The sequence below is a fragment of the Takifugu flavidus genome, chromosome 5 (assembly GCF_003711565.1).
Source record: "Takifugu flavidus isolate HTHZ2018 chromosome 5, ASM371156v2, whole genome shotgun sequence".
In the NCBI taxonomy this organism is placed as follows: Eukaryota; Metazoa; Chordata; class Actinopteri; order Tetraodontiformes; family Tetraodontidae; genus Takifugu; species Takifugu flavidus.
The window spans coordinates 12,569,621-12,594,667 of NC_079524.1; the positions used below are offsets into that span (position 1 = coordinate 12,569,621).

General features: G+C 46.3%; 1 protein-coding gene across 2 annotated transcripts in view; it reads right to left on the bottom strand.

Annotated features, from left to right (window-relative positions):
• antxr2a (ANTXR cell adhesion molecule 2a) overlaps window positions 1–20,047 on the bottom strand; it is a 36,439-nt gene extending 16,392 nt beyond the window's left edge. The window contains exons 1-17 of one of the 2 annotated variants that reach the window (XM_057033249.1): window positions 19,523–19,795; window positions 19,102–19,169; window positions 17,882–17,953; window positions 16,003–16,074; window positions 15,288–15,369; window positions 15,090–15,194; window positions 14,943–15,011; window positions 14,215–14,295; window positions 12,349–12,409; window positions 12,181–12,276; window positions 10,992–11,058; window positions 7,254–7,332; window positions 6,961–7,056; window positions 3,604–3,654; window positions 3,191–3,280; window positions 1,801–1,968; window positions 1,456–1,536 (exon numbers count right to left, since the gene is read on the bottom strand). In XM_057033249.1, coding sequence (XP_056889229.1) covers window positions 1,456–1,536; window positions 1,801–1,968; window positions 3,191–3,280; window positions 3,604–3,654; window positions 6,961–7,056; window positions 7,254–7,332; window positions 10,992–11,058; window positions 12,181–12,276; window positions 12,349–12,409; window positions 14,215–14,295; window positions 14,943–15,011; window positions 15,090–15,194; window positions 15,288–15,369; window positions 16,003–16,074; window positions 17,882–17,953; window positions 19,102–19,157 — 1,326 coding nt within the window. In that variant the 5' untranslated portion in view covers window positions 19,158–19,169; window positions 19,523–19,795. Of the gene's footprint in view, window positions 1–1,455; window positions 1,537–1,800; window positions 1,969–3,190; window positions 3,281–3,603; window positions 3,655–6,960; window positions 7,057–7,253; window positions 7,333–10,991; window positions 11,059–12,180; window positions 12,277–12,348; window positions 12,410–14,214; window positions 14,296–14,942; window positions 15,012–15,089; window positions 15,195–15,287; window positions 15,370–16,002; window positions 16,075–17,881; window positions 17,954–19,101; window positions 19,170–19,522 lie in introns of both variants that reach the window. The other variant, XM_057033248.1, reaches the window with a different exon arrangement.
• Between the last annotated feature and the right edge of the window lie 5,000 nt (window positions 20,048–25,047).

Genomic DNA, 25,047 nt, shown 5'->3' on the forward strand with positions numbered 1-25,047 from the left:
CCCACTGAAAAATTCATGACCCTGGAGGGTTCCTGTCCACCATCAAAGCCTGCCCCCCCCCCCCTTCTCCCTCGCTGTCGTCGCCTGTTCTGAACCTCTTACTGGACAAGCCTGACCGACTGGACCAGATCAGACTCACCTGCTCAGCCTGACGTTTGAGGCGCTTCAGTGATGGGAGCAATATTACCGATATCGATCAATATCAGGACTAAAGATGTGAACTCTGCTGGCACTCAACTAAAGACAGCAGGAAGACCACGCTCCATCCCAACACTGTACAATTGCAAAACACAAAATGAGAGTCCGGGAAGCATCCTCGACAAAACTATCATAATGAACAAAATGTTGGTGTCCGAGTGTCCAGCCACGCCAGAAATCTCTCTTCCCTTCTGATTCCCCGGCTCCTCCAGGGGATCCCCAGGCTGTTCCAGGCCACAATAAGACCCATAATTACTGCTGCTTGTTCTAAGTCTTTCCTGAGGCCTCCTAGCATTTGGACATTCCCAAGATGGCTCCAAAAAGACATTTTACTCTGCGCCATCTTTCCAAAGCTCCTGAACTCCAGGTTGGCAACTACAGATTCTAATAAAAGGTGAAGACTAAAATGAGGAATAAAGCTGTAAATGTTTCCCAGAAGCTTTCACTCCCATGACAATGGAACCTTAAAGTGCAATCTTGTCTTAGTAATTAAGATTTTTTATAAAAATATGAATACGGGTCCCCCTCCATGGCTGCTAGTGGCACCATGTTTGTTATGTAGCCACAAACATGGTGGATTCTTCAGTCCTTATCAAATGCTGCCTGAATAGAATGATCCAAAATTGCCATGAACTCAACAGGCGGATCTTCTTCCTTCCTAATGAAAAACAAGTGATTTGACATCTGATTTGAGGCACTTTGTGCTACCTAGTGTATGAAAAGTGCCATATAAATAAAGATTTAATTGAATTGAATTGAATCTATCACCACCTATTCTGCCGCCGTGGTTCCAAGTCCTGCTCTTTTCAATGTGACGCTCAGAGCAGAGGGATATTAGAGCAATGGCTGCTGGGAACTGTTGTCACATGTGTCCCCGGCATGAAAATAGGGCCTGTTCTAACATGGCAGTTCATGTTGCCATGTTAATTTTCTCAAGCGTCATATGATGTAACGGGCAACTGAGCACAACTAGAAACCACAGGCAAGTTATGAAGAGGAACAGTTTGATGCAACCACAAGTTGTGTTATGGGGGCAGCAGGAACTAGCATGTTAGCCGCACAACCGTGCGACTGGTCCACAGTCAGAGACCATATTTGGGTTTGTATGTCCCTGCTCCCCTCACTGAGCATTTGCAGCTGCGGCTAACATCAACAACAACCCTGGAAAAACATCAGATGCCAAAATACTCCCAAACAAAACAGCTCCAAATATTCAGGGGGATGAAAACGCGCTGCGCTGAGAGCATCACATCTTACCTCATCTTCAGATGTGGGTCGCATGAGGGAAACGCGGTCATACTGGCGTCCCAGCAGAGCCGACAAGGCATCGAGGCGACCCTGAAAGAACCGCAACAGAACACAGGACGTGCATTTAAAATGACGACTTTGCACTGATGGTTTTAGAGTTTTTTGAGATCTCCTTCATGGAAGACTGATTAAACCTCCCTTTATTACATTCTAATCTCAGCCAACTTCACTGATGATAAAGAAAGAAGCTGTTACATCTTAAAGGCTTAAGTGGCCATTTGACATTTGTCATAAAACAGACACCAACAGACACCACGATCATCTAAAGAGGAAGTGGAGAGAGTGCTGACCCACCTTGATAGGAGTGTACCATTTGTTCTGGGTTTGGTGGGGGGGTGCAGAAACAGTGCGACGTCTGCGCATTGGCTGCTCCGGTTCTTCCTCTGGAACAGTCACGACAGCATTCTTGGCTTTTTCCAACCGGGCCCCTTCCTCCGTGGAGCCTTTCTCACCCCAACGCACCTGCATCAATAAAGCCCAGAACAGCACCGAGCGTGAGGACCCCCTCCACAAATGTGCCTGTAGCTTCTGTGTTAAAAATCTTTTTTCTACTTCAGAATGTGCCTGAAAGGGGATTTAAAACTGCTTTATGAGGTTTGACGCGGTTTAAAAGGCTGCAAAGTCATCACAGAAGCGTGTGAATGTGGGTCATCTTGCTTTTTAACCCAATTCACCACATCTGTTGAATTAAGGCGATTAATAAAAAAACAAAGTGTCACATGAATGGGGGGGAGAGGTGATTAATTAGCAGCACCCTTTTCAAGCTGTAGGTTAAGCCGTGAAAATATAGAACAGCTTTTCAGAATCATCCGCCCCTGGCCTGTTGCATGAAGAAAAGAGGGGCACCGCCATGAATAAAAGATACCTCAGACGTTTGAAATACTGGCAGCAGCAAAGTGCTGGACGTGGTTTTCCCTGCATGGTGCCTTAAATGTGGATACAAAGCAGAGGTAGGTTGATCTTAACAAGCACCTCGTCCTCCCTCCGTCGGGGGAAGCTTCAGAAGCCTGTCGGTGGGAATCAACCTGCCGCGGCGAGAAAAGAGCGACGGGACGGCATGCTGATACCAGAGGGAAACACGCGCGGAGATGGGAGCTCCCTAAGGATTCTGGGAAATCCCCGCAAACCAACGCGCTTCTTTGGGGCTCGGGCGCAACAGCAAAAAGGAGAGGGGGAGGGGAGAGGAGAGGGAGTCGAAAATTGTGTTTAAACCTGGGCTCCCTTCGGAGGGGGCAGACAACAAAGAGGCTGCCAAGGTTTGGTAGGCGGGGGGGGGGCAGGTGGGTGAGGTGGATGTGTCAAGTTGACAGCAGCGCTCAATCCTTCATCCTGGAGAGGACTTGATCCAATCAGGCCCGCGCAGCCAAGGACGGCGTGGCAGGGCCTGTCATGTCGGAGGCATCAGCGGGCTGACGAGGACGGCGGTCAGTCCGTCAGACCCCCTGCAACTCCACAAACTTGGAGCTTCAGACAAAAGGCTGGACGTCAGCAGTTTGCAGCCGTCAGAAAAACACGCCTCCGCAAGCGCGGATTCATGCATTTGCTTCGTGTTTACATTAAAACTGCGCCGGCGCTTTAACAGCTCATTTACATAAGAAAGAGGTTTGCACGTCAAGCGGGAGAGCCGGCATGACGACGGGACCCGTTTCATGTTCCTGAAAGCAATATGTTAGAAGACTCTGACCTCCATGCGTTTGATCCCCCCTGCTCCTCTTCCTCCATAGTAAGAGGCGTCCACAGTGGCCCACTTCTTCTTCAGCAGAGGTTCCGGCTCCTATCAAAAAAACCCACTTGGTCACAGTTGTGCAAAGCTGAATTCACTTTTTCTGCGACCTGGAATATTTTACAGTTCACTGTAAACTTGTTCCTGTCAGTTCTGCATTTTGTGCTTTTAATTTGAAAATTTCTACAAATTAATTGACCATTTCTGACTCAAAGCAGCCATAATAATTCGTAACAACCCTTTTGTTTTCTACATTAAGAGAGAAATAGCAGATAAATAATGTACAGTGGTTCCAGATGAGTGGCTAATTCTGTAATTGACTCCAACAGCAGCTGGCCTTCTGTGGCTGTTCAACACAACGGCAATGTACTCACAGGTGGCGGGGGACGGGACGGTGGAGGGGGTGGTGGCGGGTCTTTGATGACCTGGATAAACAGAAAAGGCAAAAAGAGTGTCAGCACAAAGGGACCGTGTGGGTGCGCTCGCTCAGACCCTGTCAAGACACCAGCTGACGAGTCTGACGGGGGTGATTCGTGACAGGTGACTGAGTCAAACAGATACATCCCTCAGCCTGTCACGCGGTGGAGATGCTGTCCGTGCCAGGCTGTTTGCTAGCTGGAACTGGCACCCCATCACCCCGCTGACTACTGATTACAAGGGTTCATTTTGTAAACCAACATCAGGGGCCCCCTGTGCAAAATAAAGGAAAGCTGAAAATCAACTTGTTGACAGGGGAGTCTTTGGGGCGTGCGCCGCTGCCCGTTTAGCTCTTAATTAATTGGACGGGGTTCAGAGCTTCCGAGCAGTCCTCCCAATCATATAGTCCTAAGGAGTTAATTAGCTCCGATGAGATCCAGAGGAGGTGGTTCAGGCTATGCTCCAAGCTCCGTCTGTAGTGAAGACGCAGGAAAACAAAGCAGAGAACTGGGACGCACTTTTCCCTAAGCAGAGTGACCAGGCCCGCGGCACTGTTTATGACAACAGCGGATGGCACCGCACCTGAGGAGCAGGTTGTCCACAATGTGATTCCACTCAAGGACAAGATGCCTCCGCTGAGTTTTTCAGATGTGCATCGCAAAGCAAAGAGCAGCCTGACGGCGACATTTGTCAGGTGTCAGTCAGATGCTTCACACGCTGGAGTCCGTGGGTTTATTTATTTTATTGCAGGACGGCTAAAAAAACACTCATGTCTACAAACTCCTCTGGGGTCTGAGCTTTTAAGAGGAAAAAGGCAAGAATAGAGGAAGACTTGTTGACCATTTCTGAACTATTTGCTGCTATACTTCTGCTACCAATAGTCCCCGAAATGATATATGCACTAGATTCTTCCATATCATTGATGTCAGTGTAAAAATTCTGTGTTTGACCCCCAAAATAGCAATAAATGCTCACTAAATATGCTAATTATTACATATGCTTCTAGAAATGCTGACAAGCATCAACAAATTTCATCACTTCTTAAATTAAAATGAAAAACGTTTGAATTCTGAAGGGAAAGGGAACATTCTGCTGTTTACTTGTCCACTCATGCGAAAGGCTTTTTTTCTTATCAGGAATGGACATTAAGACGATAAAGAAAAAGTGTGTGTGGCTGTGGTGCGACTATAAATACAGCTGAGTGCCAGTCAGACCTTTGTCCATTAAGCACGAGCAACGCATACTTCACTCTAACCGCTGCATTTGCTAAATTGGTTTTGGAGGGGAGAAAAGAGCGGCGTAATTATGGTGTATCAGAAATTCCAACAGCTGTTTCACTCTCAGTTAGGAGCAGAGATACCGTCACACACACTAGCGTCATTAGAATAATGAAAATAATCAATTAGAGTTAATTCATTGCTCTCTGACACACAACTGGCTGTGAGCAAATCCAGCCGAGGCGGGCCGGCAGCTCTTCCATACGCTGATTAACGTCATTTCAGCCACACCTTACGCTAGCAGGATTATGGCTTTTTATTAAGTAATTATGCAGCAGCTTTTCTGGACATATTGTGGGATAAATAAAGCATTACACAAATGACAGCGCGCTGCTGCTGGCTCCCGCATACCTGACGGACAGATGCACGATAAATAGAAGCGCTCAGTGATGTAATTAAAGACTAAACTGGGAGATCCTGAACACCGGCCCTGCTGGGATCGCCACCGCGGGCTCGGCACCGCTGGGAAATGGGAAATGGCACCACAGAGTCATGTGGGGCATCATCTCCTGATGACTGGTTGAACTTTATAATCACTGTAGAAGGCAGAGCACTGGTAGATTGAGAGCATACTCTGCTCTTTACACCTCAGCTATGGAAGTGTTATCATCAGGTTTGCCCATTTCGATCTAGGAATTCTTTAAAGTCGCTCAGGTCTCAATGCTGCCAACTTCTGAGTTTAAATTTCCAACCAAATCCTAAACAAAGCATTCACCAATCAGAGCTTATCTGACCTCTCTGACTTCAACCCATGTCGGAGGGAGGAAGTGCATGCTGCATGCGCAAGAATTGTGGGGATAAAGGGTAGGCATGTGTGCCTGTGTGTGCGGCCTCATCCCGACTGCTGAAACCTGGCAGACTGGGGGTTTAAATATTAACAAGCCACACATGGCCCTCCTCTCCTGCCATGTCCCTGGATGGAAGGCAACAGCAGCTCCCTCCACCAAGACAAACACGTCGGTGGCCAGACATGCTGCAGGGGGTTTACATTTTAATGCCTTTGTTGGTTTTCCAAAATATGCTTCCATCTCATCCTGGACGGGCTCCCCTCAGGTCCACAAAGCCAGGTGACATCTATCATTCTGGGGAGGCAGGACTGAGCAGCGATGGAGGCATGTGAGGGAGAGGGCTGAGGGAGGCGGTTGGCGACACTGAAGGGTAAATTTGCCTTTATCAGATCTCAGTATTTAAAAAAAAGAGGGAGAAAGGGGAAAAGGGAGCGGGGGGCACCATCTGTAGCCCCTCTCCCACTGCCCCGAACAATAATCTGCTGTGTATTTTTGTAAATGTACAAGGGCGAGAGAGTGTTTGTTTAAGGGAAAGAGGGCGAGAGGAGCTGGCGGCAGCGGGGTTCACCTCCGAAGAAAACGCAGCGCGTAATCGCGACGGGAGGGACAAAGGGATGAAAACAAAGTGCACGTGAAATGAAAAGCTCTGCCTGACAGGATTAGCAAGACAATTGTGTGTTTAGCAAAACCACTGCGTTAAGCTGCAGCCGAACAGACTCAACCGAGATTAAACCATAAACAATCTCTGCATATCAATAATCACATCAGTCCCCAGGTAGGTCTAATTGTGGGTTTGGTTAACTGCTACACAATCTGTCACTCCGGCTCAGCTCTTGTTGTTATTTGTTGAAAGGCTGTGCACACACTTGTTTCCTCCTGCACGTATGAGTAGATGCAGTTATCAGGATGTGGCCTGTCACCGTTTCATGCCTTCCGTTCTGTTGTCAGGGTTACGGCCGGGAGCGGATCAAAGTGGGGATGACAGGCCAGAACAGATGTGTGACACGACTTCCCTTCAGAGCGGGTGGGTGAAAACCCAAAGTCCCGCTGTGAGCTCTGTCCTGCTCATAATTCCTGGTGCTACACCAGCAGTAGCGTCGCACGTCATTGTTTGGTTTTGCCAGCAGCCAACGTCCTACATTTGTGTCAAAGGGCTCTTATCATCGCTCTCGGTGCCAGAAATTCTATGACGATCACACAGACAGGCGGACGGACGGACAGACAGAGCTGTTGTAGCAGCAACACTCACCACTTTGCAGCAAAGAGGCCAGAACCACCACATGAGGACCAGGGCTATAAGGACCAGAAGCACCAGGAAGACGATGGCCACGGCAAAACCTCCGGACTGAAGTCACAGGAAGAAATCAATGATTATACAGCTGGACACAGGTCAAAGGTTCAGCATGAGAAAGGAGAAGAAAGGGAGAAAGTGTAACCAGTGTCTGAAGAAAGAAGGATGTAGAAAAGATGAAGTGAAATTGTTGTTTTCCTCCCAGAACTACGATACATGTGTCAAATTAAAAACAGCAAATCCTCACGCACACATGCAGAGGCAGTGATGGTGTGAGCGCCGGAGATGAACGTCTTTCCCTGGTTCAGGCTGATGAGAACATCCATGGTCCTGCAGGGAGAAGAAAAACCACTGAAATCAACACCTAAAGGGAACAATAACTTATTGGGCCCGAAATGGAGCGGACGTTACATCATCCCAATGGTGTTAATGTATGCCATTTATGTCCCTCTGACTCAAGTGCGGTTACATCGCAGGCTTGACTGTCCAACCCTGAGCTCCACACAGGAATGATATAATAAATGTCTAGTTTTCTTGATGGTTTTTCACAAAAATCCTCCTGTTGCCACATTTCCCAGTGTCTTTTCCTGGAGTGCCAGGACTTATGTGGAAGGTAAAATGCAAAGTGTAAAACAGGCACAATTAAATCCTTAATGATGAACGGCACCGCGATTTCCATATGTCTATTACGGCCAATCCAATTACCGCAGGTTTAATGAGAATTCAGGGTATGGAACGAGCGAAACGCCTGAAATCCTCCCTCCATCCGGGGAAGAGGAGGGGGATGAAAAAGCAGAGCGGAGTGATATTGTGTGTGCGAGGGGCCAGCTGTGAGTGTGTGGCAGCGTGCAGGGGAGGCCGGTGCTGCAGAATAATAACCAGAACCCTCTCTGCTTTGCTCTGGATCTTGCCTGAGGCAGCGCCCCGGGCCACCGATTCTCCTGCGGTTCAGAACAGCTGAGCGACCAGACCATGTCTCCATTACTATGCAGTGTATACGAAACATTCTAAACCCAATCCTTTGCACCTTTCCTGGTTTACCAACAAAACTATCAGAACTGCACATTGTTTTCCTTGTAATCTGTCACATAGAGTTTTAAAGTTTCCCCAGTTCTCAAAAAAAAAAAGATACGTTGGTCTCAACGAGTCCGGTTCATCTATCCGACAGCATTCTTCTGCGCACACCTGAGCATTCAAGCTCAGCGGAGGAGCAGGAGAGGCTAAATTAGCTGACACACTCCATCTCTGATAAAGGTGGGCAGTTTGTTAATCAGGCTGGAGGTCTGAACTCCCGTGTGTGAAGGAGGAATGGTCCCGAGAGAGTTACACAGAGGATACCCCAATCTCTCTCTCTCTCTCACACACACACACACACACATTACTGCACATGCTTAATACAACACAGGTCAACTAGACAAACAATTTTTACTGATTTTCTATTTTAAAAATCAAATTTTAGACTGAACACGAAGGCCGAAGGAATATTGACGCTATTTTTTTGTAAAGTTAACTGTGGAGACCAGAGCTGGATGAAATATTTAGGGCGTGTTTCTGCCATTTTATTTTTTCATGGTGAAAAGCCAGTGAGTGACACTCCAGTTGCTGGCGAGTCCCTGTTTGTGTTTGATTGGATGGAAGATGAGCAGCCCGATCGTCACAGGAGCCGAGGGATCACTCAACTTTAGGTAAAAAGCCGCACCGACTCCCTTAGAAACTAGCTGAGTGGCAAAAGGCTCCTTCCAGCTGTGGATGTGTGGCTGTAAGAAGCCTAAACTTTGTCCCCAAGCCAGTGCTCATCCATCAGGAAGTGCGTTTGCGCTGACGCTAAGCTCTGCTGATGTGCTACAGCTGGAGTGGCTGACGACGAGCACGCTAATGGCTTCCAAACTTCCCTTAAAGACGTGAAAAGTGAGCAGGCTGAATTATTCACAGCGCAGCATATGCGACGCCTGTCACTCCAAATCCAGCAGCCGTCGTTCTGCAGAAGTTGTGACGATGCCGCGAAGCCCGAGAAGTTTGGGGTCTGAGGCACAGCGGTGTCCCTCAGACACGCAACCCGTCTGATTAGACTGCAACAAATGATGAGGTGGAAAACTGGAGATATTGAGAGCCGGTTCCAACTTTTTCATGCCACGGGAAAAAACTCCCACCAGGATGCTTCTATTAATATAAACATATTCACGGCCCTGCTGGAGCAGATGGAGTGATGTCACTGCTGGTAACAGCCCTCAGAGAGCCAGTGTGAATTATTAATGAGCATTAGCATTAGCTGCTGTACCTGACCGTCCTGCAGGTGTTGAATGGAGCCTCAGTTATTTTTTGCCCTCCACCGTTATTGTGAAAACATCAGGTGACATGCTGCTGCGGGAGGGCAGCTATTTAACCTTGCAGTCTCCGCCGCACTGGGGTGCGCCTCGTCTCCTGATGGGGGAGGGAGGACAGGGAAAGGCTGGGGGGGGGGGGAGGGGGAGGAAGGGTGTCGGCAGATGCCAGCATTTCCAGCCTGATGCTGCAGCTGTCTGCACAGATGATGCCTCTGCTGCGAGTGCTCCACGACCAACGGAGGATGCTGTGATGCCCGGACACTGGAGATGTCCCGCTGGAAGAAATCTGCAGCCAAGTGCTGCGGCTGGGGCCGCTGCCATTTATGGCGTGTTAGCGGGTAGTCCCAGCGCTCTCTCTTAGGAGAGGAGGCCTCGCCTTTAACAAAAAAACGGGTAGAACAGGCAATGAAAAAAAACATGCTCGTTCGGCTGAGTAGTTACCAGGAGCACCCCGGCGCAACGAGGGGGTGGAGGCGCACAAACAGACAGATGGAAGGAGACGGAACTTTCTGGGCTCTGTCGTTCCGTGGAGGTGGTCCAGGGTCCAGGGATTGACAGTGCATGGTGAATTATTTAAATGGAAAGCGTGGAAACGGGAATGGCTGCATCTGTCACACATCCTTTTAGAGCCCCTCCAGCAGATGTGTTTACTCACCGCCCGTACCAGCTAACTACTTAATGGGTCACCATCGGCAGCCAAGAGTTAATTAAGCGGCCTTCTGCAAAGGCGGTTGTGTAGCCGGAGCATCAGCTCAGGTCCCGGCAGGTCGCAGCAGCGCCGTAGGTGTCTGGTTTACAGGTGTAGTCAGAGGCGACCTTTTTACCATCTTATTGAGGAACAGCAGATTTAGCTTAGCTGCCCTGATTTCTATTCAGAGAAAATATCAGGACAGAAGGAGGCAGGAACAAGACCTCGCAAACAACCTTCCGCCGAGGGGCCACGCTGTTTTTACAGCGCATGCATATTTTTTGTGTTGCTATCTGTTTCAGACATTACCCTGACAGGATTATCTGAGGTTCAAGTTGATTTGGAGGAGTTACAGTTCCATCATATGATCCATAATCTGTCTCAAAACTGAAGGACCCTCCAGGAGGATACAGCACTCACAATCATACATTTTTGATTGGATTGCAGTCAAGCGGGACATTAAAATCTGTTGTTCCATCTAGAATGCCTTAGCAATCATCTGTTGTGGTTTGGGATTATAAGAGATGATGTTTAAATCAAACAGTATCTGCACGGCCTGGAATAAATCCATATTTACACTGTTTTCTCTTAGATCCTCGGGGAAGATGTATGAGGTGCTTTACGAGTCGCATTCATCCACAATGTTTACCACAAACTACGCCAAAGCCTTCATCCTTCTGATCTACTGATTTAACATTCAGCTGATTTATAGATTTAGCAAGTGTTTGTCTGCAAAAAATGAGTAGAAAAATAAACTTTGCGTCTTTGCTAAAGTAAAGCGCGCAGGGGAACATTTCTACAGCCATCTACGCGAGAAAACACACTGTGTTTGTGTGTGTGTGCGTGTGTGTGTGCTTGCTCGATTCAAATGCAAAAGTAAATACTTTTGCGGTAGATGAAATGCTACATTTATGATCAGGGCTAGTGTCTCCACAGAGATAAGACCAGCATTATTTGCCCCCCATTCACAAACTTACTGTCCCTCGTAGAGTTGGGGTGCAGGACACAGCATGTAATTGTCCAGAACAGTACTCGGCTTGTTATCTGAAACAAAGAGACCAATCGAGCTTAAATGACATATCTACAAACAAATCATATCTACATACAAAATAAAATGTACTAAAGCTGCATTGGTGTCAGTGGAGACAGTGATCCACAACTCTGAGGTTCTGGATCTCAGACAGGCTTGTTGCAGGTCCTCAGAGGGGTTCAAGTCAGGACTGTGTGAAGGCTGGGCCAAACTTTGAATTCTGGCCTGATTCAGACCTCTTCTGGTCCAGATAATTTCCCTGTTGGAACACTCAACCCCACCCAACGTTCAGCTTTCTGGCTCTTGTCTTCAGCTGTTTACTGGAGAATGCAGACATCATCTTCTTCAGAATTCCATTTATTTTCTCTGAGAAGAACAGTTCCAGGGCTCAGACTGAACGTCTGAGAACGTCTGAGAACATATAAGAACGCGTGGACACCTAAGTGCTGACCCCTCTCCTGCTGCGGAGGCCGTTCAGATTATTAATACTGCTTCCTGTTTGATGAAGACTACAGTAGCATCTGTTCCGCATATGTGATGCCTTCCGCATTTGCTGTGACGCATGTCCACAATTCCAAGAGGCCCCCACTGTTAAAGAGGTCTGAGCTGCACACTTGCAAAAGCCAGTAAGGGAATAAATAGCCCCAAGTGGGCGAATGTGAGACAGCCTAACTGAGAAAGGACTAACAGGAAGGCATCTGTTAATAGCTGCTTCCTGATTAGGATTACATTATTAAATAAAAAAAGACTTAAAGAAAATATGCTCCAGTGTTTTAGTCAAGTAAAAATGTTAAAAATCAAAAATAACTTGTCAAGGACGGGAAGTGTTGTCACTGGCAGCCGTCAATACGGCGGCTCCCTCGGCCAAATCAGAGCTTGAAAATATGGCTTCCGCTGCCAAATCCTGTTTGCTTCCTGAAAAAGGATTTCTCAACAGAACAGGCCGGAGCTGAAAATACGGAGCCGGGTGACCCACATAGCCTCCTCTCTCCTGTTTCCTTTAGATCCTAGATGCTGCAGCGCTCACCAGTGACACTGGGAGCGATTATGGACGTAAACCCACGCTAAATAATAAGCTAGTCTGCTACTAAACGTCATCATAAATAACAGGGTGATCCTGTGAAACTGCTGCTTACTGAAGGTTTGCTGGCCCACGATGAAGCTGCAGACAACCGCTTCGTTAGTGCGTCCGAGAGTGAAGCCGTTTCCTCTGAGAACGATGTCAAAGGTCTCTGCAAAGTAAACAGAAGGGCAGATTAGACCGCGTGGAGCTCATAGGTTTCTCTCGGCAAGCCTCCACTCACCGTTCACGCAGACGGTGGAGGGCTCCACGCTCAGGACCTCCGTGCACGATCGCTTTAATATCTGTAGAATGAAGGAGGGGGAAAAGGCCCAGGGTTCAGAAATAAATACATCAAGGCCTGGCATTTATCGGCTCTGTCAACTCTCAAAAACAGATTAGAGCGCAACACCTGAGAAACGTCTCAATCCCGACTGCGGCCTATTTTCTGAGGGGAAGCTCCGGATGTTCGCTGCGAGGAGGAACGGCAGCTGTGTCGGCATTTATGGGAAAATTATGCAAGACTATTACATTTCTCAGTTCTATTAAAGAGCTCCGGGAAGCTGCATTATCATATAAAGAGGCCTTTGAGCCCGCTGTCACAAAGACGACTGATCTGCTGCGATTCAATAAATCAACAAAGGACAAACTATGCAAATCCCACTACACAGTTGGTAAAAAGAAGCATATTAACTGCAGTACAGAACACTTGAAGCTTTCATCTGACGTTGGCTGAGGCTTCAGTCTGATGAGTGGAAGACGGAAGTGTTTACAGCCACCTTATTAAATCTGATGGGTTGATATGGGACAGTTAAATTGAGGGGAGGCCGGGGACGACAGCTGGGAGGAGAAGGATCTGCTGCGGTTCCACTGGGCCACTATTTTCCCCGTCTAATTACTTCCCAGAGAACAAGAAAAAGAAGGAATGACCTTGCTGCCCCCCTCCCGAGTGCTTAAATATGAACAACTCTGGCCAGATCATCATTTGGAAAACAAACATCGGTCAGCAAAGGTACAAAGCTAACCTGCTAAGCTAAGCTAAGCTAAATAAAGCTAAGCAGCTCTTTCGGGGTTCAAACACATCAAAGAGCCATTTGTGTTACGGAGCAGCAGAGAGCAGATTTTCCCAGCCTCCTGCCTGAGAAACCTGCCACGCTGGTCACAGAGGCAGGAGGGATCCAGCAGCAAAACGCTGCACAGATGATCTGAGAGAGAAGCGCCGGGGCCAACCAGTCACCCGTCCAGGATTACTAAGGGCAGAAGAATGCGCTGGGTTTCATTAGGATGCTGGAAGCGTCTCAGCACCTCCCAGGACCCAGAGATGAGCTGGTTCATCATTTATGGGGAGATTTTCAAACATTCGGAGGGGTTCTGTGTTCGGCTCCGGGGCTCCGAACCCATGAGTGCAGAAGCTTCTATAAATATTTTTTTCTACTCATCAGAGACAAAGACAGACTGGAAATTCTTTCTCTGTCCACCATTTTAAATGCATCTTCCTTTGAACACAGCGGAGCTCTGCAGATTTCACATGCATTTGGTTGTTGCTCCAACAAACGTGCGGTCTGCATCGCCCGTTGAGGGCGTATCCCTTTGGCGGGCGCGAGCATCCTTCTTCTTCTGCTCTTTCTACAAACTCGCCGGCCAGAGCGTGTCCTATACAGTGAGATGGGCTCCGGCCGGTCAGAGAGGGGCTCCGGGCTCAGATTCATATGAAAATGTTGCCATACAAACCCCCGCCTTGGCTGACAGCAATCCGGCTAAAAGCTGCAGCAAATGGAAAGTATCACTAATTAGCTGGCAGAGGGGAGGGGGGGAGGGGGAGTGTGGGGGGGGGGGGGGGGGGGGGGGGGACTGAGGAACTTCATGTAAACACAGTTAAAGGGACTCTTGCTGCTGCTAATTCTGTCCTACAGTAAAATCCTCTGAAGGGACACTCAGATGGACGGTGACTAACGCCTATCCCAGCGTTCACACACGCTTCCTCTCAGCGAGCGCTTATTTCCACAGACCTTCACAGGAAGTTGCAGCAAGGGCCAAAAACGCAACAGCTGCAAATATTTCAAGTGCGTTCCGGTCAGCTAATGGAGCAAAACAATGCGAGGAAACTTACAGAGTTGACGATGCCCTTGAGTGCGTGGAAGCCATCTTTGACAGGAAACACTTGGTCCTTCTTGTCGGCGATAGCGGCGAGCTGTCGGAGTCACAAAGGAAGTCGGTAAACAAGAAGCAAAGTCGATTTAACGCGGCTATCCTCCTTTCGTCTTCATGACTGAGCGGCGTCTTTGCCTCGGCATCATGGGCAGGAGGAGACGTAACAGATGGCCTGACTGTGGCAAACACTTCGCTCAACCAGTTCAAGAAAAAAAAAAACTGAAGCACTAACTGGGACTCAACATTTCCTTTTGTTGTTCGATGCGTTTACTGTTAGTTACAATAATAGTGGTATTAGCTAAACCCAGACATATTAAAATTGATTTTATTCTGATTTGAAGTGGATTTTCTGGACATTCTAAATGGTCACACATCAGTGTTGAACAGATTTGTGCATGTGTGCTTGCACGCGTGCATGGCCCCCGCCGGCCCGTTCAAGTGTGAATGTCTAACACGCAAACTTACACCGCACGCTGCAAAATTTGTGATTTTGGGGTGTGAAGAACACACGCTTACATGTGTCCTTAAGAAAATATCCAAATAAACCCACATCCCTTTGCAAATGAAATCCTTTCCTGTTCTCAGCAGGAGCAGAATCGTGGGTATTTCTGGCTTTAGTGGGGCTGATTTTCAGGTGAGCGCAGGTGTTCTGACATGGAGCCTCCTGTCTGGTGCGTGTGTGCTTACCTGCTGCTCATCGAAGTCTTTAATACCCACACAGTAAACACGTGCTCCGTATTTTCTGGCTTCGTCAGCCTGAGGAACAAACAGGTTTTCAGATCAAATCCAACAGGTTGCACATCAACAGCAGGGCAGATTTATGTCCAATCTCACCTCCTTCACCGTGAGCTCATGGACATAAACCTCCAGCTTGCCGTCCGTCAGAGCCAGGATGATACTGGAGGTGGTGCTGGACTGGGCCCGGATCTGAGCCGAGGCCTTCAGGTTAACGACACGTGACAAACCAGTCAGTTTCACAGTGATGCCTTTGTTATTTTAATGGTTCTGAGACAGTAAAGCTGTTGATCTGACCTCTTTTATCCCCTCGTGCATGTAGGTTTCTCCTGCCGGCTTCACGTCAGCCAACTTCCTCAGACCATCCTCAATCTTGTAGCTAAACCAGCAAAAGAAAGACAGATTTTTAGTATGAATCCTGAAGATGATTCTTTTGTCTCATGTTAATGTGGAGCACTTGTTACTCTAAAAAAAAGCAATAGTATATCATTCAAAATCATAAATATATTTGTAGATTTTTATAAACGATATGTCTAATATTAGTGTTATTTATGAGGTTTTTACATTTCTCAGGAACCTCCTATAAAAGATCAACTATATTTATTTAAATATCTGTATATAAATATGTCTAATTTGTACAATATGCCAAAATAGGAAGAGTAATTGACAATTTACCTTTTGCAATAAAATGTGGAATTTAATGCACAGTTAACCATTAATTTTGAAATGCGTTTAATGCCAAGAGCAGTGAAACAGAAATTGGCATCAGCAGGCCGAGCTACTTTAAAAATGTGCAGTAAAACTTGAAAAAATAAAACCTTAAAGTGAATGGAATTTTAAAGGAATGTGATCATAATCTAAAGCAGCCTGTCGTCATCTAGAGGCAAATGTTGATGGTGGAAGAGTCAAAGCAGACTCTATCAAGAAGACAGATAACAGCATCTTTCAACATACAGGCTTTGTTCGTGTAACCATGGCAACGCGCTAAATAAAATGTTTAAAGGTGTGGTACCTGTCTCCGGTCAGGGGCAGCAGCACTGTCGCCTGGGCGGAGAAAACGATGAAGGAAACTCTCATTCTGGGGCTAAAAGGAGAAATAATATTTAAAGGAATTTAGGGAACACGTGTTTAAGAGTTTATTTGGGTTTAATCCCCAAAAACATCACTTCTGTCCCCCGACTCGCGTGCACAGGGAACACGAGAGACGCCGGGGACGGCTGTTAATGTCAGCGTGACAGACGGTGATAAATCCCACCAACCCCAATCAGGAAAATTAAAATTATTAGCCAATGGAGGTTTTGGGGGTTTTTTTTAACCATCGCACAGCCTTTAAAGCGGCTCTGGCTCTCCCATGGGATGAAATTAATAACCACACGGGCAAGAAAACATGTTGGACCGATGAATCACGCTTCCGCACACAAACATCCTGTCGCACAAATATATATTTTGTACCTGTGACTTTAGGAGCGTGAGCGTAGCGTCGGACTGAATCTGCTGTACCAGATGTACCGTTAATGTCCGGCGCTGTCACCCTCGCATTACTGTCGCCGTTGTTCAGCGACACGTTCCAGCAGATGATTGTTGTAATTAGAAAAGTTCTCCTAAAACTGCCCCCTCCCTTTTCCATATAATATAAACAGTAAGCATATTTTGCCCCATTGATCACTCAAAAGAAAAAAAACAATGTGAAGTTCCTTAAAATGTATATTTGGGGGACATCATGCGGGTATAAAAATGGGAAGTGACTCATGACTTAGACACATGTGACCAACAGTCAGTGAAATCTTGATCACATACTTAATAAAACAGGAACAGGAACAAATTCAGAAAGTATTGAGCTAAAATTCACATTAATCACATTTAGGAAAAATGACTGGGAGACCTGGGATAGCACCAGTCTCCTTCCAGCCCAGGACTGGAGTAATAGTGCTCAGTTCTCCAGCTCAACTTTTGATAATTAAGCGCTCCGGAGCTTCCTGTAGAGATCCGAACCTTTGGGAGCATAAGGAGAGGTGCTGATATTTCTCAACCATGTGACACACGGCCCCGTCGCCATCCGCCCCCGCAAACACAGCACACGGCCAGATTTGGCATCGAGCGCGAGCAGGCGTACGCGTCCGCATCCTGTTTGCAAGTTTTAGAGTAATATGTCGACTAAAAACTACCCTCGCTCAAGCTGCAGATGACAAATCGTGGGCGGCGGCTTAAATGCCGAACTTTTGACATTCGGAGGAGCTCAAAGTCCTTCCGACATGTTTTCATGGCAGGGAGGGCTAAAGCCGGGCTGACGCCAAGGACAGGGATGAGGCAGGCGGGGGGGGGCGGTTGGTAGAACAGTCCAGTGTGGTCCACATGGTGGAACAGAAGAGCTCTTGGTGGGCTAGCATTGTTTAGCAGATTGTCCTCGGCGCCTTCCAGAGTTCTTTTCCTTTACTGTACATTGTCTGCCTGTCAGCCACTCTGTGGTGGAAGCAGGGGATAAGTGTGGAGCCGGACCCCCCCGGTGCAAATGGCCATTCTCACAGCCCAGAAGACAGCTCCTCTCTGCCACCCACTCCCACCTGGTGCCTTTGCTATTTTCTTCAACCAACCACTTCATTCTGGCTGGGTCGCTACCGTCTGTACAGTGCTGGCAGGCGCCGCTTGACTCAAACGTTATGCAAGCCGAGCATTTCAATCCGGTTCCTCCTTCCTCTTCAAGGAATTTTGTGCAGACACAGATGATTGATTGTTTCGGATCAGTTTGGGAAACAGGTGGAGGCCGATTAATATCTGTGCAACATCTATGGTTTCAGGGGGATGCAGGGGGGAGACATCCAGTGTATCTCAGACAATATCAGCGTGTGTTGCTGGTGAGACAGAAATGTTTGTTACACGCTGGTCACACTCACCTCACGAATCTTTCGGTGAGGTTCTTCACAAAGGAGTAAATCTGGACCCAGTCTCCGGCCACGCTCCCAGACCTGTCACAGGAGAACAACAGTGGGTTCACAGCTCGTCAGCAGGAGCAGATTGAGCACCGGGGAGTGAAACACCGTGCGGTGCTGGTGCCCGGTACCACAGCCACAGTTGCCACGTGCTGGATACCGGGGCTGATGAATGTGCACTGATCAGGATGGAAGTGAGACCCCTCAGCTCACCAAGTACTGCTTAAGTCCACCTGCACAGGTGTAATTAACAATCACAGTTTTCTGCGTACGCTGGATAGAAACCGGTCAGGACCAACTGCCTCCCCCCTCTCTACAGATAAGGCCACGGGAATATCAAACAATATTTGAGTGGCAGAATATTTAGCAGTTAATTATCGGTGTGACCAGCAGACAGCGGTGGCTGGGACTAAAACCGACCCCTACCCGAAAAGCAAAATTCACCGCTGCAGCAAATTGGCAACATCTCGTCCTCCTTATCTGTGTTGTGGATCAGGAAGTCCGGCAGCAATTATCTGCAGCGTCAGCAGAGCTGCAAAAACCCTCCAAACGGCTGCAGCAACCTCTGCAGAACGAGCCTCCGGAAATGACGTCAAGCTTCTTTAGTCTAAAGGGAGGGAGGACAGGGGGCGTCTGCTGGTCGTCTCAGCCTTTATCTGGTCATTTGGGGTTCAGAGAGGTGGAGGTCGTGTTGAAATGGGTCGGGGGGCTTGTTTTAGTTTAACTGTAACAGCTTCAATCTGAGCGAGGACGGTTTCAGAACATTTACTGGCAGAGTCGTAAACTCCACATAATATATCACAGACAATTTCAGGCTCTTTTACTAACGAGCAGATTCTGGCTGATGGCTGAGGCGCGCTGCAGGAAATGCAGTCATATTGTCCCTGGGCGTGCACAAACACCTGCGCACGCTGACTGAAATGGTGAAGTGTGATGTGTGAGGTTCGGTTAACCACAGCTGGCTGAGATTGTCAACCAGCTTGAGGTATGGTCACGGTAAGGCTCGCGCTTCCTCCAGGTTTGTTATTAACTGCTGGCAATTGCACCATCAGCCCTGATAACACCCAGCCCAGTGCAGTTGGAAGATTAAACGGATGTTTACAGCATTCATTCTTTCATGTATACAATGACATTTAAAATAAACATGTAGCCTCAGTTTGGTTCCGAAGCTTGTTCAGACTCACAATTTGGTTTTTTGGACCATGTTTAGCTTCCATGATGTAGTGTAAACTGCAGGCATCAACACTGGTCCCTGCCATTTTAAAACAATACTGGTGATGAGGATGGTAATGATGATGATGATGATGATGATGATGAACAATGACACAATAACCAGGGGAGGGACACCGTCTTTGTCCCATGGGTCAGGTTACAAGAAGCTCCATTAAAACCTCCTGTAGACGAACCTAAACATGATTACACCAGCATAAATTGGTTTAATCAATGTCCTGGTCAGAAGACCAAGTTGGCCCATTTTAAAAGCTGAAAACGTGTAAATCATTTTCCAACCTTTTGTTTCGCATCCTAACAAAACAAAGCATAATTTAGCCTTGAGGGCTAAACAAAGGTTCAGACCTTTGTTTTTGGTCTGCTTGGCTCACTTACTTGTCTAAAACAAAGTAGAGGTCGTAGGCTCCGCGACACGATGCTTCTTCGGCCAAGCAGGACGAGGCGAACAAACAGAGGAAGAAGACGGCGAACGCCGCCGAAGTCCAGCGACCCGTCCCGCGAAGCTCATCCTCCGCGGTGAAATCCGCCGACCACTTCTCCAACATTCTTCTAAACACACGAGCAACTTTAATGAATCTCGACTAAATGTCTTGTTTGCAAAAAGAGAGACTTTTGGGTTCTTCTTTCAGGGAGAGACGCGGAAGACGCGCACATCTGTCTGAGACAACTACATGTCAAGTTCCGGAGAACAATCGATTTAACCGATTCCCCTGCGAAATCAAGGAAATAACCGCTCAGACGTCAACAGATGTGAGGTTTCTTCATCTTCATGACTCACTCGTCATGCCCTCACAAACTCAATAAAACAAGCCCGGATCCGGAACTCGCATTGACCCATTTTAAGAGAAGATAAATGAGATTAATAAACTTTACGAAAGTCGAAACCTCGGGGAAAGTTAGTGGTGCGTTCACGAACCTCGCTTAAAATCGTCCTTTGTTGGTTCCAGGACTCACCTGCAGCAATCCAGCCGTAGAATAATCGAAACGCATTCGCTTACTATTATTAACTATTTGGAGATAGACAAAAATACAATTGCTATAGCTATCTGGTGGACTGGGAAAAAACACCAGATGGGGAAAGAAAATAAATTGCACTGACAGGCAGTATGACCATATAAAAATGTGTAAAGGGAGGTTTCTTGGACCGACACTGTAAAGGACAGCAGATGTTAAACTCATAAATTATAAAATCTGTCCTTAAACTTCCATTTTATATTGAGCGTTTGTCATGTTTGAGAAAAATCTTTCATCTTTCCACGGCTCCTGAAGGCTTCATCCGCTTCCTACCGAGTGCGCATGCTCCGGGTAACAGGAGCCAGTGGTTCTACGCCTACAAACATCTGCATAAAGTCTGTCTTTTTGGAATCATTTTGATTGTTGTAGGACTATTAGTTTGTATTTAAAATAGTGTTGGCCTTTAACACGTTTTGATTGGTGTCAGATACCAATCAAAATATTTTCACTGACACTTTTAACCCAAACACAGGATTTGGAATCTGTGCAGCTTTAAGAGAAGACTGTTCTGATCATTATCTTCCCATAAAGGAATTTTTATGGCCAACAATCTGTTAGAATATATACTTGATTGTTAACATGTCAAATTGCAATCTCAATAATAGGGTTTTGCATTGTGAGTGTTATTTTGGCAAAGTTGGCCTCCAAAATTCTTTTCCCACTAGAGAAAGAAAATGTTGGCAAGAGGAGAACAGGAAGAGACTGCAGATGTGAAGCCCTAACATCCAGATGACTACACTTCTCTAGGTTTATCCTTCCTGTTTTTTTATGTGTATATTAGCCACAGGTGAGTAAGCGTGTTTCACAACTGCTGTCTGACTGACACAGTAATATTCCTTATGCAGGAAATTCCAAGTTTGGTCTTATCTAATCTAGGTGAACAAGATGGTGGAGGCTATGAAATTCACTGACATCGAAGACAGAGGAAGTGAAAACTGCCGCGGCTGCTTCTGTTCACAGGAGCAGATAAAGCTACACTTTCTGGTTTTGAGCACATTTCTGCCAGAAAAGGTCGCAGACCTGAGCAAAACTCACAGCTGAAACTGGGGAGGGAATGAAAACCAAAGGAAATAAAGTTGATGCAGCTCACAGGAAGGCTGACCTCAAAATCCTTTCAAGGAAACCAAACAAAGTTAAAAATCTTTTCAAAAATTCCCGATATAATTCAGAATCCAGTGTCTGAAAACAGGCTCCTAAATGAATGGTTCTACTTTGGAGCTTCTTTATGTTTTAGTTTTTTCCCTTTTTGCAACAGTGTTAAAACTGTGCTGTCACACAACTCCAAATCAGTGAGATAATTATCACTAACACACCTCATCAAATCTGAACAGTCCAGAGAACAGCGACACACGAGTATAATTATCCGGCAAATCAAAATCTAATTAGGGTTTTAATTGGAATGTTAATTCTTTTGCACGCCGTTTGGTTTCCATCTATGTAACCTAACTCAGTGTATCCTGAACGCAGCGCTAAAAAACAAAGACAAAGATAGAAAGAAAAAAGCAACAAGAAGCTTGTCATTCCAATTATTTTGGAAACGTAGAGATTAAGGGGAACCCGCTGGCTTCGGAAAATATCGGAACTGCGCGAATTTGTCACAGAGTTTAAAGGCAGAGGAGGAACGAATGGAGGCAACCAGGTGTTGAAGCAAAAAGGAAGAAAAACAATGAGTAAATACAAAATATTAACAAAGAGCTAAAGTGAAGGATCAATTTTTTATTTGATTTATAGTTATTTTTACGCTGATGGAAACTGTTTTAGGTGAAAAAGCAGCCAGGAGTGACTTCTTGATGTCACTTTGGCCAGAGGAAGCGGAGCTCATTCACTTAATGCATTCCATTTGACCTTTCGAAGCCCGAAATTCCAACAGCCCAGTGGATTCCTCATTAGTAATTCTCCCCCAAATCAAAATTTGAAGCCATCAGAGTTTACTCTTGTGTCTTTAGGTTTAGACACATTGCTCCACCTGTATGCCATATAGAATTAGCTTAAAATGCCAATATTTGGACAGAGTCCCCCCCACAAAAAAGTTGAAATTAGCATTAAAAATACAACGCTCATTAAGGACAATGTAATTTTGCATTACAATTATTTAACACCATCCTCCTGTGGTTCAAAAGGGACTTTAAGAGATCACAGAACTGCAGGTGTGTCAGATATCAAACCAGCACAAGAAAATCTACCTGATAAAAAAAATTAGTCTCAATAACAAAGATCCATCAAGGCCTAATAGCGCCTATAACTCATAATTACCTTAATAAGTCTTATTTTAGCCTGTTTTCCTCCTTTGAGAAAGCATTGTTAGTCACTAATGGCGTTTTAAGTTAAAATTGAGTGCCTTGCCCACAAGTAAACAACATCTATCAATCATGACCCGAGGCCAAATGTTGCAGCACACAAAAGCCAAAGTGTGCCAGTGTGTGTGGAGAGTGTGTAGTGTGTCCACCAAATACGTGTGAATGGTGATTATGCCTGAAGTCAGCATTTGTTGCTGTTTACAAGCAATTTTTCCAAATCAACAGGAACAGCTACCTCATCAGCTGTTCCGTGTCACCTTCAAAAATGCTGTTTTAACTGAGGTAAAGAATCTGAAAATTGTTTTTTCATGAGTTTTACAGATGGTCTCTTTGTGTATGCTGAATAATTAACTTTACATATAACTGAATTGTTGCTAATAAATAGTGTAAGGAGGCGGAGGCCACAGACCTCTTCCTTTGTTGTTGATTCTAGCTTTCCATTTTCCGGAGCCTTTTTCCAGAAAACCTCATTCTAACACCATACTAGTAGCATGAGGATGGACCTGCAGTCCACAGAACTTCTTCAAAGATGTCTGCTTTGTGTCCCAGGAGATACTAGGAGACAGGCATAGGAAGGCAGCAGCACAGCAGCAAGAACACAACCTGTAGGAGGAGGCCGAAAAACGGCCTCCAACAGGCTGCTTATGCATATTTTTGCTGAAACTGAGACACAGGTTTTCTACCATTGAGACAATGGTAGGAAGGCCAGAAAACCAGAATTGTGACCTGGACTTGTTTCTGTACCGCAGGTTCCCAATGAGCTGATGTGTCTGGAGTCTGGAGATGATGTGGAGAAAGTTCTGCTGCCTGCTGCATCCTTCAGAATGATCAATTCAGTGGTGGGTAAGTGACGGTCTCGGGAGACAGAGCCTGAATCTCCTGGAATGCTGCTAGATACTAGAATGAGGTCATCAGACTGTCAAACCCTATCCCCTTGGCAACACCTGATTGTTCTTAAAATTTTCAACAGTAAATGGACAGTTCTTGAGATCTGGAATGTTTGATTTCATAATTTGGGACGTCAGATTGTATAATTCACAGGACCTCTTGTGGTTCCTCCATTCATTACATGCCTGCATGCTGGACCTCAGTCCCCTCAGAGGAAGATGTTTGGAGACGTACAGGCAAGGATCCTATTTAATGAAAGGAGCCGGCGTTTGATCCACTCGCCGTCTCCCTGTAATTGTTCTTGATTCCCCCTTTGTGTTTCACGCTTGACTCCCCACTCATATCAGAGCGCACGTAAGAAGATGTGCTCATTCCCCCTATCAGTGACAGCACAGTTGAGTTGAGTGATTAACAAATTAAGGATCTTCTTTGCCTTAATCTGTCTGGAGGCTTTTTTTTGGCCTCTGCAGGAACATGTTTGGCAGTGACAGCACCTCTGCTCCCATCTTTAATTGGATTAGAGTGAAATCGGGATAAATACGCTCAGAGAGGAGGCTCCAGGGGGCAGGACGAGGGGAAAAAACAGGTGATGAAGTCGTCTCAGAACCATCCTTTCAACTCCTTTCACTCAGCGGTTGAGATGTCTGAAATTTCTTTGGCGTGGGGTATCATGGGAGGAAGAGAAAGCCCGCGTGAGGACGTATGGATTAATTTCTGGAAACACAGGGCTGAAAAGATTAATGTCACAACGGGAGCTTTTAGTGGTTTCCCAGAGCCGCCTTCTATTAAATCTTCAGTCACTGTCTTAGCACAGTCTGACAACTTCCATGCATAGGGAAGTCTTCTTTTTAAACAGGAGGGGCTCTATTTTAAAGTTCTGGAATGCTCTGAGGTGTGTGACCTCATTGCTGCTAGTTTATGAAGGCTAATTGTATGTTTAAGTTTACTAAAATTGTAAAGATTTTAAGGGAAAATAAAGCCACTGCACACAAATTACACAAATAGAGAATAACTGCTTGTTAGACCTCTATAAAAACCTTCTTTTTACTCTGTCTTTCTGTCCCACCAGCCTCCCAGTCCTCTCCTCCCAGATCTGTGTTTTATTTACTGGGCAGCCTTGATGCTGGCAGCTTTGACCATCAAAAGGCACCTGCTCCTGGTGACTGTTTGCTCTCCTTCCAGTCCAGATGAGTGTCAGCACATCTTTTCTTCTTTCTCTCTCTTTTCCACTCTACTAAAATGTCTTCCAGGCCGTCAGACCTTCTGTGCAAGCATCAGGTCAGCCCGGCGTCCTGGGGCTTGTTCGCTCTCTCTTTTTTATCATACAGTACAGTACATATGCAGGACTGCTTGGTTGGAACTTCTTGCTCAAGGTTATTTTGTAAAACGTAGGACGGTTGATTGACAGCCTGCTTATTACAACAATCACTTCATCCTCTCCCACGTTTGTTGGATGCTAACGCTTTGCCGGGCTTCTCATCCAGAGGCATGATGCACCCAGTAGCATCGTTGTGTGACAAACAACTCTTTCCTGTTAGCTTCTGTCATGTAGCTTTTGTGATGTACAAAAGCCAACAGATCCAGAAAATAGTGACTTTGTTTATGCAGAGACACAGAAATCTTGAGTTTTTTGACATGTAAACTGCATACAGTTCCTTAGAGTGACTGATACTGATGCAGATGTTCCCTTTGGGGTACAGT